Raw genomic sequence first — 15,372 nt, 5'->3', positions numbered from 1 at the left:
AAAAAATTATTGACAAAAACTTACGTTTGTGGAAATCATTTTCTCTATGACAAAAATTAGCACCCTGGCACATTCGGCTGATAACATCTTTCTAACTCTAAATTGTGAAAAGGCAGGATTATTTTTGTTATCAACATGATCAAAGCCTGTTTTTCGGTTGGCTTACTTCTGTAATTATTCACCGTGCTGATGTTATCAGATAAAGAATTAAGGGAGCACGCATTGCAGACGATAAAGCGAATAAAGAGGATTTGTTTTGTACTCTCACCAGCCCATGATGCTCTCCATTAAAGTTTAAAGTGTGGAAATTGTCAAATACCAGTATTCTCACTTGGTGTATCTCAATACCTGTATAACTTTAGGACCAACTGGTCGACGAAGTTGCAAGAAAAAAATGCAAGAAACAAATACACTGGAAATGCCTCTATGAGAAAGCTATAATAGGGTTTATGTACGAAGCCTTTCTCAGAGTCCAGTTTTGGGGTGAAAATATTATCGCTTTTTCTAAAACTACACAACTTCAAAGTGGATCGTTTCTCTCTCTCAATAATTGTACAATATCAAAAGCTCTACTTAACAGTGCTTTTTACAAGTTAGTTTTGTTGTCCACAATACAATTCAGCAAGCCCCAAGTGAAAAAAACCTGTCCTCATAGGAAACTAGAAACTTCGGTCACACTGTGCTGATGGCAAATCTTTATGTTTTAGCAAAGCTTTACAAATTCGATACTTAACTTTAGAGTAAATGCGTACATATTGGTATCAACTAATCACACATGCCTAATCCAAAGAATAAAGATTCAAAATAATGCCTTAGTTCAGTTATCTCGTGTTGTTGTTGTTGTTGTTGTTGTTTTATATTTTATTTTCCCCCCTTTTCTTTTTCCTTTCCGAAGACTTTTGTCTTATCACCCCTCTGTCATTAACCATGCAATCCTCAACAACCGATGCCGATTAAATGACTCAAAATGAGGTCACTCACTATTAAAATGCCCCCATCTCCAAATGTACCCCTCATTCCTGTGGTTTATACGAACAGCACACTGCAGAAATATTTCTTTCCTCCTCCATTTGGGTCATTACCATCTGAAACAAACAAATTACACTTTGCAGTGAACCCCTCAACATCAGCCTTCAACCCGAGGGCGTGACACACTAAACCCCACGTCAATGAACAAGAAACAATGGTTTTGATCCATACCTTTGATATTCCACCTGGATTTGACTCCGGTTCTCAAGTTATGTCGAGGGTATCACAACAGTTTATTCTCATGGCCCTCTAGAGGACGGTCGAGTTCGCTTCACAAGTTGCCAAGTTTGACTTGTCATCAATCATTGTGTCTGGGACTCTGCGGGGAAAGGGAAAAGAGGAATGCTTTGTATTTTATTTTTGTCTTAAACATAATCTTTGATTTTTTGAACCGTTCGATTGTTTTAATCCTACAGTGGACAATATTGGAGTGTCAAAGACCAGTCTTCTCACTTGGTGTATTTCAACATAAGCATAAAATAACAAACCTGTGAAAATTTGAGCTCAATCGGTCGTCGTAATTGCGAGATAATAATGAAAGAAAAAACACCCACATGTAGTTGTGTGCGTTCAAATGCTTGATTTCGAGACCTCAAATTCTGAATGTTAGGTATCGAAATCAAATTCGTGGAAAATTACTTCTTTCTCGAAAACTACGCCACTTCAGAGTGAGCCGTTTCTCACAATGTTTTATACTATCAACAGCTCCCTACTACTAGTTACCAAGTAAGGTTTTATGCTAATAAGTATTTTGACTAATTACCAATAGTGTCCACTGCCTTTAAATGAGGGTATATACAATAAAAACTTACCTGTGGGGAAAAGGTAATTATTTTCAGAGACACTTATCGGTTTGTTTCTGTGGAGGTTAAATTTGAGAATGTTACCAAGGGTTATAATTATTACATTTATGATATAAATCTAATATACATAATGTTTTTGTAAAACAACAACTAGGTGTTTGGGAATGTTTAGGATGGTGTCCGGTTCCTTGGAAATAAATGAAAGAATATAACAAACAGGACCCAAGACCTTCGATGATTCATAAACTGATATCTGTGTATATGTTTAGGGTATAGCTCGACACTTTTCCTCCAGGCAAAGCAATACATGAAACCTACTACACATTATTAAATAAACATTCAACAAAATATCACTCAGTTAAAAAAGTCTTTTCATTTCCCAATGGAGATCCACCTTTAAAATAATAATTTCCTGTCAGTTTTTTAACCTAGATTATTTCCCCACACCCATATTCCAATTGTAATAGCTCAGGGGGGAAGCCACCGTCTTCCCCCATCCCCCTCCTCCCCCCACACACCGTTAAAGAAATGAGTGTTTTTTCAACCGCAGGACGGCCCAATCTATCTTACCATGGCAAATTGATTGCCTAATCTTAGCGTGATTTCACGGCAAGCTGGGGGAAACCAGCCCGCTAACGGGGGGTAGTGATTCTGCACCACCCCGAGGCTGAGATTACGCCAGAAATGAGATCTGGTTAATAACTGGTTTGCTGCGAGCGATGATTGAGTCACATAAGTGAGGCAGGTTTTTTTTTACTCTCCCTCTCTCCCTCTTCCACTCTCTCTCTGCAAGCGGGACTACAACTCTTGATAGCCCCGTATAATCCAGCACATCCCTCAAAGCCTGTTTCCATAAGCAGTTTTAAACCATCACCTTGCTGCACCTTCCTCCGCACTAAAGGAAAAAAACATTACTCGGCATGCCACGACTCCCATCTTTCTCTCGCGGCGGAGCCAAACCAATACTGTTTTAAGAAATTCTCTTGGTGGATGGTTGGAGAGAGATGATTCTTGAGGCATAAATGTTCTTAATTGAAAAGGCCCAGGTGAAATGCTTTCAGGGTGGTGAATGTTCTTTAATTGAAGTATAGTTTACTGTTGAAATTGACCTGCAAGGTGGTCTGACACCATTGGAATATATTAATATCCCGGTTTATATGAAGTTTAAAGCTATTGCCCGTGCTTATGAATTAAACACCCTTTTGATAAATTTTGGGGGATCGGAACATTTTTCTTCAGATCTACCAAGGCTAATATTTACCAAATGAATTCATACTTAAAGGGAAGGTATACGTTTGGCAAACACTCTTAAAAATGAATGGCAAATATAAATTTTGGGTTCCCTTTTGCTCACTCTTGTTCGGGATCCGGTCAATTTTTATTTTTTTTACCGGACTTGCAAAGTAACCGAATTACAAGCTCTACCAATGCCAACATTTACCATACTTTATTGGAAGGTTTACTTTAGGTCATCAACCACCTTTGTCTGTATTTGAAGCGAGTCAATTAGAGGAACACGTTTCCTTGGATCTGTCGAGTTGGTCTTTGAAAAACATTTGTAGAAAAATGTTTTAACACTATAATCCACACAGGTTTGCCTCGAAATTGCGTGGTTTTCCTTTTGCTTTGCGAACTAACCCGGTCAGCCATGTATGGAAGTCAGGAGTCATACATTTTGACTCCCATAAACGGCCGACCGTGTTAGTCGACGTCTTTCCACGAGGTAAAAGGAAGACCGTGCAATTTCGAGGCATATTTGTGTGGATCATTGTATTCAACTGACAACATCTTTCTACCCATAAGCATTTTATAACAAACGGTTACAAACGCTTTTCAAAGACCAACTCGACCGATCCAAGGCAAAGGAGTCCTTTAACAATACAAAGAATTAGGGGCCTTTCGTTTTTTAAATTTACCGAAAAAGGAAATCTTTAGGAAACAGATTGAAACAGATATTGAGCCAAACCCAATACATGGAGCTGTTTGAGCAGAAATTATTACATAAGTGTCTGCTAAGCAAAAATCCCAGTCACAGATCGTACATGTGTGACATAGTAGTTTGGCTGGTAACCTTATTCTGGTAAGCATACTTCTGTTGTGCTTAGATGCTTCTTCTGTTGCGTTCAGTTCAGTGGTGAAAGAACATCATTACTTGCGGACAAATACAGTTATTAACCAAACTCATCTTCAGAAGGATCTTAAGTGTTCCATTAATTCAAACCAGATACCTTTATTATTGTTCAGAACAAATACAACGTTACAATGATGCAATGACATTATAATGAACAACAGTGGATAATTATTGTGTGACGCACAGTTAATGACGGTACTCTCACGGCAACACAAGAGGGCGCCCTTTCGTAAGAACGGATCCACAAAATTTCACCATTGAGCACGTTGTTGAGTACGAGTAGACTCGAAATCGTATGGTCATGCTACCTTCATGGTACGATCAAACCATGGAGGTAAGTTCAAACCATATCAAATCGTGATCAAACCACATTATTTTACTCATCTCAGAGCATAGCGGTTCAGAAAAAAACATATTTCAAGGGGAAGATTTCAACTACGGCCATCCATAGAGACCTATATACAAAAGTTATGTGCAAATCTGAAAACATTTAATTTATGTTCAACCTTACCAAAATAATGCTATTAGGTCTTATGGTTTAAAGCGGCGGCTGTGCCCACATAATAGAGCTCCTTATATGTACATAAAGTAGTCCAGCCAAACAAAATTAATATACTTTAAAGGGAAGGTACACGTTTGGTAATTACTCAAGACACTTATTAACTTAAAAACTGACTTTGTAACGAGCAATTGGAGAGCTGTTGATAGTATAAAACATTGTGGAAAATGACTCCCTCTGAAGTAACGTAGTTTTTGAGAGAGAGAGGTAATTTCTAACTAAAATAATAAAAGACTTCTAGCCAGAAGTCTTTTATTCCCATCTGAAAGCACACCAATTGATCCAACAAGGGTGTTTTTTCTTTCATCATTTTCTCGCAGCTTCGATGACAGATTGAGCCCAAAGTGTCACATGCTTGTTATTTTTTGCTTATGATGGGATACGACAAGTGAGAAGACTGGTCGTTGACAATTCCTAAATGTGTACCTTCCCTTGAAATGGACCGATCCGGCCTGTCAATCAAACTGTGCGCGTTCACCCAATATCATGTGGTCGGACAAACTCGGTCATGCGTGCGCGTATATTTGGCACGTGCGGCAGAATCGTGCAGAATGTCATTGGGAGTGCTCGTACACGTGTCTTTCTCATGTGCGCGGTGGGCGGAGCTTAGTGGAAAGCCGGTGTGGCGGTTTCAACTTTCCGCTGTGTTCAGTTTTCCGAATGACCAAATACGGTAGCATTACGTCATGCGATGCCTGCGCACAGCAAGCGAAAGTAGTCCATTTTTAGTGCCGTATTGAGTTCTCCATTACCCTCCGGTAGCTGTCATGGCGGCGTCCACGAGTCGAGTACAACTAGCGGCAAACGCGTGGATCGTACGAGTTGTTTTTTATGCAAGCAGAGTGTGACCTGCCTAAAGTTGTACCAATGAATACATGTAAAGATGGGGCAAGAGATTATGTGACTACACAGAAAAGAATCGTAATATAAACAATTTGGGGGTCACTGCTGAGAGAACTACAGTACTCGCCAGGGTACTCGCGGCGCTCTGACAGGTCACCCGGAAAACTGAACACGCCGGAAAGCTAAAACCGTTCGAACAGCGTTTTGATATGTCCGACTACGTCACCCGGAAAGCTGAACACGGCGGAAGACTGAAACCGCCACACCGGAACGGTCCATAAATGCCCATAACTACTAAGTTAAGTTTAACTCCTAGAATAACAGCCCCACAAAGGAAATAAATAAATAAATAAATAAATAAATAAATAAATAAATAAATAAATAAATAAATAAATAAATAAATAAATAAATAAATAAATAAATAAATAAATAAATAAATAAATAAACAAACAAACATACAACCAAACAAATACAAACACACCCAACATTGATAAGGCATTTACCTGATTATGGGTGTCAAGTTTAAACCAGAATGCACATCTTTTCCAAGGCACAGCGTTTTACAAGTTTTTAGCAAAAGCTATGAGTTTTGAAGGTGCAGCACAAACTGCAATAAATATCTGCACAATGTTTCATATAACAAAGCACACACTTTTCACGTTAAAGGCACAACATGCACAAGGCACAACATAAATAGTGTTGTGTCACTAAACCACTGCACCAATCATAGTTTCAGACAGAAATCCAGTCAGACCAGGGGTCGATTTCACAAAAGAGTTAGGACTAGTCCTAACTTAAGACTAGTCCTAAGAGATATACAAATTGCATGGATAGTCCTAAGTTAGTACGAGTAACTGGTCCTAACTCGAGAAAAGACTAGTCCTAACTCTTTGTGAAATCCACCCCAGGGCCCAATTTCATATACATGTACACATGTAGCCACTTGAAAATGTTGCTAAACAATTTTGCTTAGCAAACTTCTGCTTAGCAGCGATGGGCAGTAGGATACCAGTCGACTGCAAACACAATTGGAAAATGTGACATGGTAATTTGCCTGGTAACCTTTGGGCAGTGGACACTATTGGTAATTACTCAAAAATTGTGAGAAACGGCTCCCTCTGAAGTGACATAGTTTTCGAGAAAGAAGTAATTTTCCACGAATTTGATTTTGAGACCTAAGATTTAGAACTTGAGGTCTCGAAATCAAGCATCTGACAGCACGCAATTTTGTGACAAGGGAGTTTTTTCTTTCACAGTTATCTCGCAACTTCGACGACCAATTCGACTGAAATTTTCTCAGCTTGGTTATTTTATGCATATGTCGAGATACACCAAGTTAGAAAACCGGTCTTTGACAATTACCAACAGTGCTCCTTCTTGCACAGTGTGTGTAACTTTATTGTCTTCAGTTCCACATCAAATACACCACACTCCATGCCCCTGGAATTTGCCTTGGTGCCACTCAAAAAGGCTTGTCCAAGATTGAGGTATCATACCTGTACATTATGAGTGAATGCAATGAATAACTCAGCTGGAATGTAATCATTCAAATTGCTAATCAGGAACAATGCCCAATTGTTTTACTTTTCAGTATTTGAAAAGAACTCCAATGAAAGTGTCTTTGCAAACTGTAAAATGGCCTTGCCCTCTCAAGATTAAATCCAGGCCGGTTTGGCAGGAGATTCTGTCCACCCATGTGGCGAACTATGTACAAACTACTTCTGACAGCGCCCTCTTTTGAATCCTCCTCCTCCAGCCGATGTTAATGTACCATATGGGGGAAAGAATCTCCAGCAGAAGGAGTTCCCAGGGACACCGGCACTGACGTAATAGCTACAAAGTAGAGCCATATTGTTTCCTCACATCGAGAGGGACATCCACCGTGATAGGTACAGCTACCCAGTTACTTCGGTCAATCTGCGAGAGGTCATAGTTCGTACTGACGTACTCCCGTTCTCCTTTTGTTCCATCCTGTCTACACGTCAGTCCATCACCAGTGAATAATTCAAACATCCGTAGTTCACAGTAAAGGAAGAGCCTCGTCTGCCAAGCTGTCTGGGGCTTCGGCAGTGAGAGATACTTCTCGTAGCTCATATACTGAGGACCCGATGTGTCACTCAGTGTTGAAATGAACTTAAAGTCGACCTCCCGCTCGAAGAATTCCACTGGGTTTGCTTTGATGGTGTCCCAGTGGGTAAGAACTGATTCGAGAGCAGCAGGGTAGAAGATCTGGATGAACTGTTTCAAGCCATCCCATGTGGCAGCTAGAATTGGGGTTTCCGTCGTGTTTAGTGTTTCAGACAGAAGGATGATCCAGTACCTGGATTTCTTGATACAAACCTGAAATGAAACAAAATATACAAGAAATAATTCAATAGGGTTCAGATGTGAGATGTTTTTTCCCCCAAATATCATAGATGACTTTTGACTTCTTGGAGTTAAATATACTGCATTGGAATTTATGAACTTGATAACAGTTAGCTAAGTACAGTAAAACAAATTTAAGTAATTAATAAAAATTATATAATAATTATACACATTATATGTTAGCTCACAGTCACTAACCTACAGCACAGGGCCCAATTTCATGGCTCTGCTTACCGCCGAAATCGCTTACCTGCAAGCGCCGAATTTCTGCGCTGGCCTTGTAAGCCCAAGTTCGCCGCTAACCCGTGAAATATGCTTGCCATATTGCACAAAATTCCTTGCTTCCGTAAGCGCAGATTCTGTGCTTACGGTAGGGAGGCCAGTGAAACGACTGTTTTCAGATTTATATCTGTAAGCGTGTACAAAACAAAATTTATAATCAGCGTTTGTTGACCTTTTCATTCATCAAAAGTAGGAATTTAAACAATATTTCAGTAGATGAAAGATTGATCTTTTCATTTGTGTTATTTTTTGTCCCAATGGGTATGGTTTATGAGATGAATTATTTCAAGAAAATCCCGCTTAATCAGCGCTGACTTACCGACTCGTCAACTCTTGGGCGCGGCCATCTTGATTTCTGGTCCTAATGCCAACTCGCGTTTTAGGCTAGATCTCGCGAGATTTAGGGGGGTTTGCATAGATGATGTCATCATTTTGTAGAAGAAAGCAAGCTCTTTCGTTTGATGTGTGACATGCCAACTTTCGCGAATGTGGTGACTCCTTAACAAGACTGTTTGCAAGAGGCCAAAAAAGGTACAGTTTTCTACCATGTTTTTTACTTAAAAAACTCCAAAATACACACATCAGGAGTCGATGAAACTTATATGAAACTATGTTTTTCTGAACACTTATACATTCACCAATAAAGGATACATTTTTTTATTTTTTTTAACGAAGGCGCAAAATGGACGCATGGGCGATTTTAATGGGGAGGTCTAAAGGCCGGTTTATAGTCGGTCGCGCGACGGAAATCTTGCGCGCAATCCTAAGACTGAGGCCTAAAAACCGTGTCTTTTTATGATCGCGCGTCCAGATTTCCGACGCCCGACCATCGCGCGACCGACTATAACTCGGCCTTAATGGCAAACGCAAAAAACATCGTTGCAGTTGTGAGTGGAATTTTATTCAGGCTTTGTTGACAACAGTCAACACAGTGCATGTGTTGTAAGGCCTATACTTTTTGTTTACATTGTTTATACCACAATTTCTTTACCATTTAATGACATTGTTGATGATAAACATTTAAATTTAATTCAATAATAAATAAAACAAACTTAAATTTTTCTTATTTATAATTTGTTTTATTTATTTTCTCTAGACTTGAAGAGGATGAATTTGCTTCCCATCTATGGTTTATGATGAACTTTTTCAAGGGCCCTGACAAATCAAGTACAATTAATAATTACCTTTTTTGTACAATTAATATGCAGATATACAGATATTTCGGAGTCAGATATATCAGATGAGGAGCAAGACTCCATGTGGCTAGCATATATTGACGAAAATAAAGGCTGGTACAATGTAAGCACACATTCTTGTTTAACAAAATTGTTAAAATAACAATTTTGTTAATAGGTCCCTGGATATCCATCTTGGTTCAACATCAAATATGACGAAAAGGAGCAGCTGTACACATACCAATTAATGGAAGATTACAGAAAAGGAGACCTCCAAATTATTTTTTAAGGTAATTTAGTTCATGTATGATGAATTTGAAGTTATTTTTGTTATTGCCACCCAACATACAATTTTGTGATTTTGGATTTGCGTCAGTAAAATCTTACAGACAGAAAACGCCTATTTTTGAACTTTAAATTACCATAACTTCTCTATACTTTCAGCTATGAAGCTGATTTTTACACCATTGCATTTCTCTTTAAATTCTCTTTTCAATGGTACTAAACTTGTGGGGTTCCTTTAAAAAAAAACATGAAAAGTGCCGGCCTCCCTACTTACAGACAGAAAACGCCTATTTTTGAACTTTAAATTACCATAACTTCTCTATTCTTTCAGCTATGAAGCTGATTTTTACACCATTGAATTTCTCTTTAAATTCTCTTTACAATGGTACCAAACTTGTGGGGTTCGTAAAAAAAAACATGAAAAGTGCCGGCCTCCCTACTTACGGTAAGCAGAGCTGTGAAATTGGGCCCCGATAGATAAGAGAGATATTAACAATGTAAACAAACCAAAACAAAGTACAATAAAACAATTTCAAAATTAAAGTTTCCACATAGTAAACAATCATCACCTTAGAATAAATAAAAGCAATTCAGTGGTTTACTTAATCAAACTGTTAAATATTAAAAAAAAAAAAAAATTGTTACTGTTCAGATTTTTTTGTTTGTTAATATTTGTAAAGACGAGGTAAAGAATTATAAAAAAACTATACAATTACAATGTGTAATTTCTGAACAATATCTGGAATTTGATGACAAGTGCATCCTGAATCCTAACCGTGTACATTTGTTTTACTCCCACTTCTATAAAACTGAAATTTCTTCATTGTGTTCTCACCGTGACCTTCGGCTTGTGTACTCTAGTCTAGGATGCTGAAAATTAAAAGGCTTTGACAAGTTATTATTAGTATAGAACATGTTTTAGTTAACATATAATTACCTTTAAGTGGATGTATTCTGGTAAAAGTCCCAAATGAAGTAGTAGTTCGTACGGTTTCTTAGCGAGCAGCGCACCGCACGCAGTTTCTGGGCCGAATATAAAAGCGGTCTTTCGGCCCGGAGCAGACGACAATATTTTCACAGTCTCGCCGTCGCTGTCAGTCGTACAAATACGTCCATAAACAGGTCTTTTTAAAAGCTCATTACATGTTTTACCTCGATAGTATTCTCTATCCGATGTTTCACTGTTGTTCAAACTTTCCAGTAATGTGCCATACTCATGTAACTCTAAATGAAAACTGTGTTTCTCAGCCTTTTTTGAGTGCATTTTTGTTATTACCGTTCCCATGTTGTGTAGGTTTAGTTGTGTCAGCATCATCGATAATAGAGCTACAGCTCTACTCTATGGTCAGCATGCTTTCTATCATGACAACCACACTTCCGCAGTTCGAGTCGCCTAGGTACCCGATTAATATAATCAACAGAGGGCGGTGTTGCTACTCGGAGGAGAACGTTCGACTACAACATTTCCACCTCCAATTCGTTAATCATGTCAGAACAGAGACTAGAAAGAATAAAGAAGTCCATCAATGCCGTGCCAGACTTCCCCAAACCGGGTATTTTGTTCAGGTAGGGCCAAACAAGAACAAATAGTAACGTATAATACCCCATATTTCATGTACACACCATACTTCATGCACACACCGAACGACCACTTAACTAATAACAATCTAATGCAATGGCATTGCACTTGTCGCTGATCATAATTGATCATAAAAATGTCATTGATTTTCTAGTTTAAATCGAAGAATGAAAATGTTTAGTTTATAAAAACAAAATAAGTTTGATTGTAAATAAATTAATCATTAATGATTGTTTTGGGGAATGAATTTTGTGTTGGGCTCCCCATTTTGTCACTATCGCTTTTCGGGGGTGCCAAACCTTGTGGTTAAATATTGAAAAAAAAAATCAATTTAATTAATCTTGTTTGTCTTGCTTTTTAGGGACATTTTCCCGCTGTTTCAAGATGTATCCGTAATAACGGAAACCATTTCCATGATGGTTGAACACGTCAAAGAGAAATTTGGCTCTGTTGATGTTATTGTTGGTAAGAATCACACAGCCCGTGTTGTAAATTGTTAACTTTTGAAAGCTTGAACATTTTATTTTCCAAGTGCTGTGTTTAGTGAAAGCACGTACAGTAATGTTTTCATTTGAACGCTTCAAGTCAATGACAAATCCATAAAATATTTTGGAATTGCTGAGAGAAGGAGGAAGCAGGGTTGAGGTGAGCACAAATTTCTTTTTGGATTTTAATCCAAGGTCATCCATAAACAAAACCACGGTAGAATCAAGTAAACAAATAAAATGGAAGGAGTAAAATGTGAACACAATTTTACAAAAACTTTTTTTTTTTTAACATGTTGTTTTGGGGTTCTCAAATCTGTCCAGATGGAATATTTGAGGGCTGTCAAAATACTAATGGGATTATGCTCTGTTTTCTGGGGTGCACCTTAAGTAAATTATGAACACCGTATTGTTTCAAAAATGCTGGGTCTTTTTTTTACTTAGCACACATACTACCTCATTCAAACCCCTACAGGATTAGATGCAAGAGGCTTTCTATTTGGACCAATGATGGCAGTCCAATTGGGATGTTCATTTGTCCCTGTCAGGAAGAAGGGCAAGCTACCAGGGAAGTGTTTGCAAGTGTCATACACACTGGAATATGGAGACGTAAGTATACAATGGGCAAATGCATAATGTGGAGTGTCGTGGCTGTGCGGATGAGAGCAACGGACTCATGCTCTGGTCAGCAGGGTGTGGGTCTAATCATGGTTGACACTTAAAGGCAGTGGACACTATTGGTAGTTACTCAAATAACTATTAGTGTAGAATCTTACTTGGTAACGAGTAATGGGGAGAGATTGATAGTATAAAACATTGTGAGAAACAGCTCCCTCTGAAGTGATGTAGTTTTTGAGAAAGAAGTAATTTTCCACACCATTGATTTTGAGACCTCAGATTTAGAATTCGAAATCAAACAACTGAAAGCACACAACTTCGTGGTAGTTTTTTCTGTCATTATTATTTCGCAACTTCGATGACCAATTGAGCTCAAATTATAACAGGTTTGTTATTTTATGCATATATTGAGATACACCAAGTGAGATACTGGTCTTTGACAATTACCAATAGTGTCCAGTGTCTTTAACCATTACTGTTGAGTCCTTCAGATGGGACGTAAAATTTAAGGTCCTGAGTGTTGTGTATTGCACATATAAGAAAGAACCCAGTGCACTTTAGTTCGCAGAGAGAAAGGGCTTGCCCCGGTGTTCCTGGTCTGATCTGCAGCATATTAACCACATTAGCCGGTTTCTGTTAAGCAGTATTTGTCTGCGCTTAGTAAGTTTCTATGCGTACAGGCTTGATGCTTGATGAAGTTTGGCCCAGACAAGCACAATTTTTATTTTTTGGCACAGTATTCTGCCAGCTGGCCAGCCATCACTGAAAATACTGGACCAATATTTATTTCCAAAATTGTTTTTGTTTTATCAGAATGTTTTGGAAGCTCAAGTTGGTTCCATTAGCAAAGGACAGCGAGTGGTGATTGTTGATGATTTAATCGCAACAGGAGGTAATGTGATTAATAATATTTAAAATAATAACTAACTCTTATAACATAGCGCCTTTCACAATAACGTCTCAATGCATTTTACATTAAGCCAATACATTCTTTTTTAATCTTTCTCAGCTCCCTGAGTAAACAGCCCTGAGCTGCAGTGGCGCTCCAAAGGCTTTTTCATACACAATATCAATTTCTACCCTCGCAGGTACCCAAACCTCTGGGTGAAGAGAAGCAATTATAGTTCGATAAAGCATCTTGCTCAAGGACACAAGTGCCATGGCCGGGATTTGAACCACATCTTGAATTCAATGCTCTAAACCACTCAGCTATGACAGCCTCGATTAGTCTGTTTTTTTTCTGACACTGTGTATAAATAAGGTCTTTAACGGCCGTTTTAAACCGGCAGGGTCATTGCCGTCTGATAAAGGCCCGAGCCGAAGGGGACGATCCTGCAAGGTTTTAAACGGACGATTTAGAACGAGTCACTACTATTTTACTCCCATTCATAAATGCCCTTTTGTTAAAAAACACTTTGACAATTGAAAATTCGAGGTTTGGAGTATTTTTTTCAATAACTTTGTGAAGAATCTGTTTGATGCGCACAAGTTGTGTGTACGCACGCGCGTTCAGAAATAGATAACGCGCGCGCGCTTAGAAATAGATTACACAAACGCTTAGAAATAGATTACGCGCAGTTACTAATAGCTCTAAATTGCATGTTCCACGTGATAATATTGGCGAATGCGGGCGTCTGACACGCGGAAGCCAGTGGGTCATAAACAGCTCTAGCTTGTCATTATTAACCGTTTAAACACCCCCACGTGATGGGCTCTCCTCCAATAGGAGTAGCGAAACTGTCTGGGGTATTTATGAATGTGATTTATACTGAGATTAGTGACATGATTGATAGTACTGCTGAATGCATACACGACCAACACAAAATGTTCACAGTAAAATCTGTTCACAGTTGTGCTATCATTGTACACAACCTGTGTAGGTGAATGGTTCGATACTGGCCAATCAACTCGCTGGAAAATGTTACCAAATGACATAGGGGTTAGTAAGTGACACAAACCATCTCAATAACTTGGCTTTGCCTTTCCGAATTAGCCATCTATGCTTTCTCAAGATATATTTCTGGATTCTCACACAGGAACAATGAGAGCTGCCTCCAGCTTAGTCACCCAAATGTCTGGAACCATCTTGGAATGTTTAGTTCTTATCGAGCTCTTGGACTTGAAGGGATCTGCAACTCTGAAACACCCATTCCATAGTTTCTTGGAGTATTAGAAGGCTTACAATTTCATCTCTAAAAGGGCTAGGCCATTTTCATTCAATGATCTTCCCTTCAACGGAACTCTGCAAAATCCTACTAGGAGATATAAACGCCAAGCTGGCAACAGCCTCTTGCTCAAACAAACATTGGTTTAGCATCTGTTATTATGAGTTGCACAAATCAAGAAATTGTGATTCAGTAGACAACAATACTTGTTTTAGTCATTGTGAAATCAGGGGTTAGCTTTGGGTATTCGAACCCACAACTATGTAATTGCAAGTCCTGCAGTCTTACCACTGGACCACAGTGATCGCATTTTAGCACTTCCATTGACAAATCATTAGTTTACTGAAATATTGTGAAAGGACAAGCAGAAAAGCAAAGACCAGAGGCAAGCAAACGGGGACCACCATGGCCTGTGTGATTTCAGGTCTGTGTTATTTTTTTTTTTTTTTTACAGCCAAGTAATAAACCAGTACCACTAGGGAAGCTGATAAATGTTGAATAATTACGTGTTAAACAAAGGCAACATGTTCCTTTAAGCACTAATGTTGGCAGTCTTTATATTATTTCTAATCCTGCTGATGTCAAATTTACTTTGTTTAGAACCCCGAATCATTACTTTTGTACAATTAAATCCAATCTTGCGGATTTGGGGTTTTTTTTCCAGTTTTTTTTTTTCTTGTATGATTTTAAACTGAAGAGTGTTCTTCATCCTGTTGAATTCTAAAATGATGATTATTTTTTGTAATTAAAATTATATTTGATTTCTTTTGAAAATGCTCTTCTGGCACAAGGATTTTTGGGGCAAACTACCTGGGAAGAAAGACTATTCTTATTCAAGTCTCCACAGTTTCGTGTAGTTAGTTAGGCTGTGTCCGAAAAGGAGACTTTTGGCGACACATGGAGCGAGTTTGAGTGCACTCAGTAGTTGAATTTCAAAATCTTCCTGTTAATCGCACAATGATTATTATGTTTCATAAAATTATCTAGAACAACAACAAAAATCTAATTTTATTTTTGAATAAAAGATCAATATATTGATACTATAATGAAG

General features: G+C 38.4%; 2 protein-coding genes across 2 annotated transcripts; one reads left to right on the top strand and one right to left on the bottom strand.

Moving 5' to 3' along the window:
- Positions 1-6,666: 6,666 nt before the first annotated feature.
- LOC117289385 lies at positions 6,667-10,789 on the bottom strand. Its single transcript, XM_033770487.1, has 2 exons — positions 10,412-10,789; positions 6,667-7,705 (listed from the first exon to the last, which is right to left on the bottom strand). Exons 1-2 carry the CDS (start codon positions 10,787-10,789, stop codon positions 7,199-7,201), a joined length of 885 nt encoding a protein of 294 aa, XP_033626378.1. The 3' UTR covers positions 6,667-7,198.
- Positions 10,790-10,902: 113 nt separating this feature from the next.
- On the top strand, positions 10,903-14,494 carry LOC117289263 (adenine phosphoribosyltransferase-like). Its single transcript, XM_033770304.1, has 5 exons — positions 10,903-11,040; positions 11,415-11,518; positions 12,014-12,147; positions 12,970-13,048; positions 14,193-14,494. Exons 1-5 carry the CDS (start codon positions 10,961-10,963, stop codon positions 14,327-14,329), a joined length of 534 nt encoding a protein of 177 aa, XP_033626195.1. The 5' UTR covers positions 10,903-10,960; the 3' UTR covers positions 14,330-14,494.
- The last annotated feature ends 878 nt before the right edge of the window (positions 14,495-15,372 follow it).

The sequence above is a fragment of the Asterias rubens genome, chromosome 4, assembly GCF_902459465.1.
Source record: "Asterias rubens chromosome 4, eAstRub1.3, whole genome shotgun sequence".
NCBI lineage: Eukaryota > Metazoa > Echinodermata > Asteroidea > Forcipulatida > Asteriidae > Asterias > Asterias rubens.
The sequence above is the reverse complement of the archived record's forward strand: the minus strand, read 5'-3'. Positions and strand labels throughout refer to the sequence as shown.

Excerpts from the sequence above, each read along its gene's own strand:
- LOC117289263 (XM_033770304.1), top strand. The coding sequence starts at position 10,961 with ATGTCAGAACAGAGACTAGAAAGAATAAAGAAGTCCATCAATGCCGTG. Across the intron at positions 11,519-12,013 it reads CTCTGTTGATGTTATTGTTG|GATTAGATGCAAGAGGCTTT; the intron begins GTAAGAATCACA and ends AAACCCCTACAG. Across the intron at positions 13,049-14,192 it reads TGATTTAATCGCAACAGGAG|GAACAATGAGAGCTGCCTCC; the intron begins GTAATGTGATTA and ends ATTCTCACACAG.
- LOC117289385 (XM_033770487.1), bottom strand. The coding sequence starts at position 10,789 with ATGATGCTGACACAACTAAACCTACACAACATGGGAACGGTAATAACA. Across the intron at positions 7,706-10,411 it reads CAGAATACATCCACTTAAAG|GTTTGTATCAAGAAATCCAG; the intron begins GTAATTATATGT and ends GTTTCATTTCAG.